Source organism: Gymnoscopelus braueri (genome assembly GCF_963280865.1).
Source record: "Gymnoscopelus braueri genome assembly, chromosome: 16".
NCBI lineage: Eukaryota > Metazoa > Chordata > Actinopteri > Myctophiformes > Myctophidae > Gymnoscopelus > Gymnoscopelus braueri.
The window spans coordinates 31,878,247-31,880,842 of record NC_137616.1 but is presented as its reverse complement, the minus strand read 5'-3'; the positions used below and the strand labels follow the sequence as shown (position 1 = coordinate 31,880,842).

At 47.3% G+C, this 2,596-nt stretch overlaps 1 protein-coding gene across 1 annotated transcript; it reads right to left on the bottom strand.

Moving 5' to 3' along the window:
* Positions 1-259: 259 nt before the first annotated feature.
* Positions 260-2,131, bottom strand: LOC308102935 (dnaJ homolog subfamily C member 2-like; the record flags this gene model as incomplete). The annotated part of the gene is made up of 1 exon (XM_080452787.1): positions 260-2,131. The coding sequence occupies one exon, from the start codon at positions 2,129-2,131 to the stop codon at positions 260-262; it is 1,872 nt and encodes a 623-aa protein (XP_080308913.1).
* Positions 2,132-2,596: the final 465 nt, after the last annotated feature.

The following is a 2,596-nucleotide window of genomic DNA, read 5'->3' as shown; positions in this document are numbered from 1 at the left end:
AATAGTTGGATACAGTTGTTGTTGTTGTTCAAGGTTTGATGCCAAATTTGTATTTGCTTTTAGCAACATTTGAGAGGCATTCATAATCCTTGGAAATTAGTTTTGGATGAGTTATTTTTTAATTTGCAGTCCTAGAAAAGACGATGCACTGCTACTTCTAATTGTCAGGTCAGTTTCATATTTCTGTAGTATTTTTTTCTCCTTTCATTTTATTATGAAATATAAAGACCAACACAATAATGTTAGAATAACATGGCGACTATCTGGTCTGCGGTTCTCCATTTTTTCTACTCTTCACTGCCACTTGCTCTTGTGCAGCTTTCTTGGCTTTGACCATCTCCACCACTTCCTTGTACCTCTTCATGCAGTCCTTTTTGGATCGTCTGGGGACAGCAGCGGCGATCTTCTCCCACCTCTCTGGGGTGCTGACTGGGTAGGTCTTCATAGCCTGTTCCAAAACCTTCTGTTCCTCTGTGGTCCAGGGAGCAGCAGGATCGTCAAATCTCTCTGAGGGCATTGCTTTGTCCACGGTGCTTGGCACTGCAGCATGTTCCTTTTTAAACTTCTCAAAGGCCTTCTTGTTAACCTCATCTTTCTGCAAAGGATCCAGCCGTTGGAGAGTCTTGGCTTTGTTGATGGCGTCTTTGTCTGTCCACTTATTGCCACTACTGGAGTGTAAGTTCAGGTAGTTGGCAACGACTTCCCATCGGGTGTTGGTTCCTACAGGGTACAGGTTGACTGCTTTGATGAGTAGCTGGAGGTCTTCCTCAGTGCAGTCCTTTGCTCCGGGCCCTCTACCCCCGTTGGCCTGTCCAGCACTGTGGGCAGCCGGTCTGGCCTGAACCTCTGCTTCCCTCTCCTTCTGCAACTGCGTATTCACCTCATTCACCTGCTTAGCCACGGTTGCCTTGCCCTCCTCCTTGGAAGCAGAGGTCAGTGCTTCGTTCAGGCACTGCAAGCTTGCTAACTCCAGACAATCACACAGCTTTTCCACCTCCTCCATCATCCTCACGCTGTCTGCTTCAGCGTCAGCAAAGTAGTTCCAGTTCTTGCAGGCGGTCCTGAGTTTCTGTCTCTCCTTCTTGATGGCCCTCTTCCGGATCTCCTTCTGCTTCTTTGCCTGTTGGGCGGCCTGCTTGGCCTCTTCCTCTTCCTTCTCCTTCGCCAAGCGAGCCGCCTCCAGTTCCACCTGCTGGGCCCGCCCCTTCTCCTCCTGTTCTCTCTTCTTGGCTTCAGCTTTAGCTTTTTTCTCCGATTCCTTCCTGGCTTTCTCTTCTTCCTTGAATTTCTTTATTCTAAGATCACAGCTGTAGGCGGTATCAACTAGTGTTCTTATTCTAGCCATCTCTTCCTTCTTCCTCTGAGCTCTGGAACCGCGGTTCTGCTTGTCAATCCATCTCCTCTCATCTCTGTTTTCAGCCATCTCCTTTTCCTCTTCATCCAGATACGAGAACTCTCTCCATGAGTCAAAGTTGTACCAGAATGAGTAAAAATTATTCACTTCTTCAAAAGTGGAATCCAAAGTTCCTAGTTTGGGCACGTGCTTTTTGGAAGACCATCTGGCATTTCTCTCGAACACGGGAGCGAACGTGTCAAAGAAGTTCTCTTTGCCCACACTCTTTGAAGGCACAGCTTTGTCAAAGGTCTGGTCTACACTGTCATAAGCTCTTCTTTTCACAGGATCTGACAGGATTTCTAAAGCTTTAGTTATACATGTGAAGTAGTCATTGTCTCCTTCTACAATCTGTTCTCCTGCAGCTTTCCTTTTGTCAGGGTGGTGCTTTAATACCATTACTTTGTGGGCAGCTTTAATTTGCTTCTGTGTGGCCTTGTACCGCACATGGACCAGTCCAAGGACAGCATAGTGGTCCTGATTCTTCCAGTCTTTAGGGTCCAACGTTCTGAGCTTTGGGTACTCCTGCAGCTGCAACTCTTCATCATTTGACTCCATTGACTCCTCCGACAGTTCCTCCTCTTCCTCCAGCTCCTGGAAGGAGGCTGACACATTCCTGTTCCTTCTCTTGACAAAAGCCTCAAACCACCGGCCCACTGGCTCCACCTGAATCTGCACTGGGGCAGCAACGGCATTATAGACGACTGTTACGTCTTCTTCAAACGCTTCTAACAGCATCTTGCTAATGGAAGCTACAGAAAGATTCAGGTGCAGCACTTTGTAAAAGTTTTAAAGTGTTATACAAACATACAGTCTCTCATGCCCATATATTGGCATGTGTCATCATTCATAACAGAAACCATTGTTTACGCTGATTTGTACAGACGTCGTGAATGTCCATATTTGGTTATAATCCACCGGCCCATATCTTGGCAGTTCCATCTTTAGGTATAATCTGCCCGATTCGCGCACAGGGATTTGCGCGTCAACCGTTGCCTAACTATGCCGGTTTGCGCCGAAGCCAGACTCGGTCAGTTCCGTATTTGGACATAATCCGGCCACCCACAGACACCTCCTGCCACAGAAGCTGCTGCCACTTCAATTTAGTAATAGGGGGTCCTCATTGACTTAGAATCATGACCCAGAGGATCCTGGGAAGTTCCCCTCTCCCCTCTAAATAGTTAAAAAGCGTTGTGGCCCAGT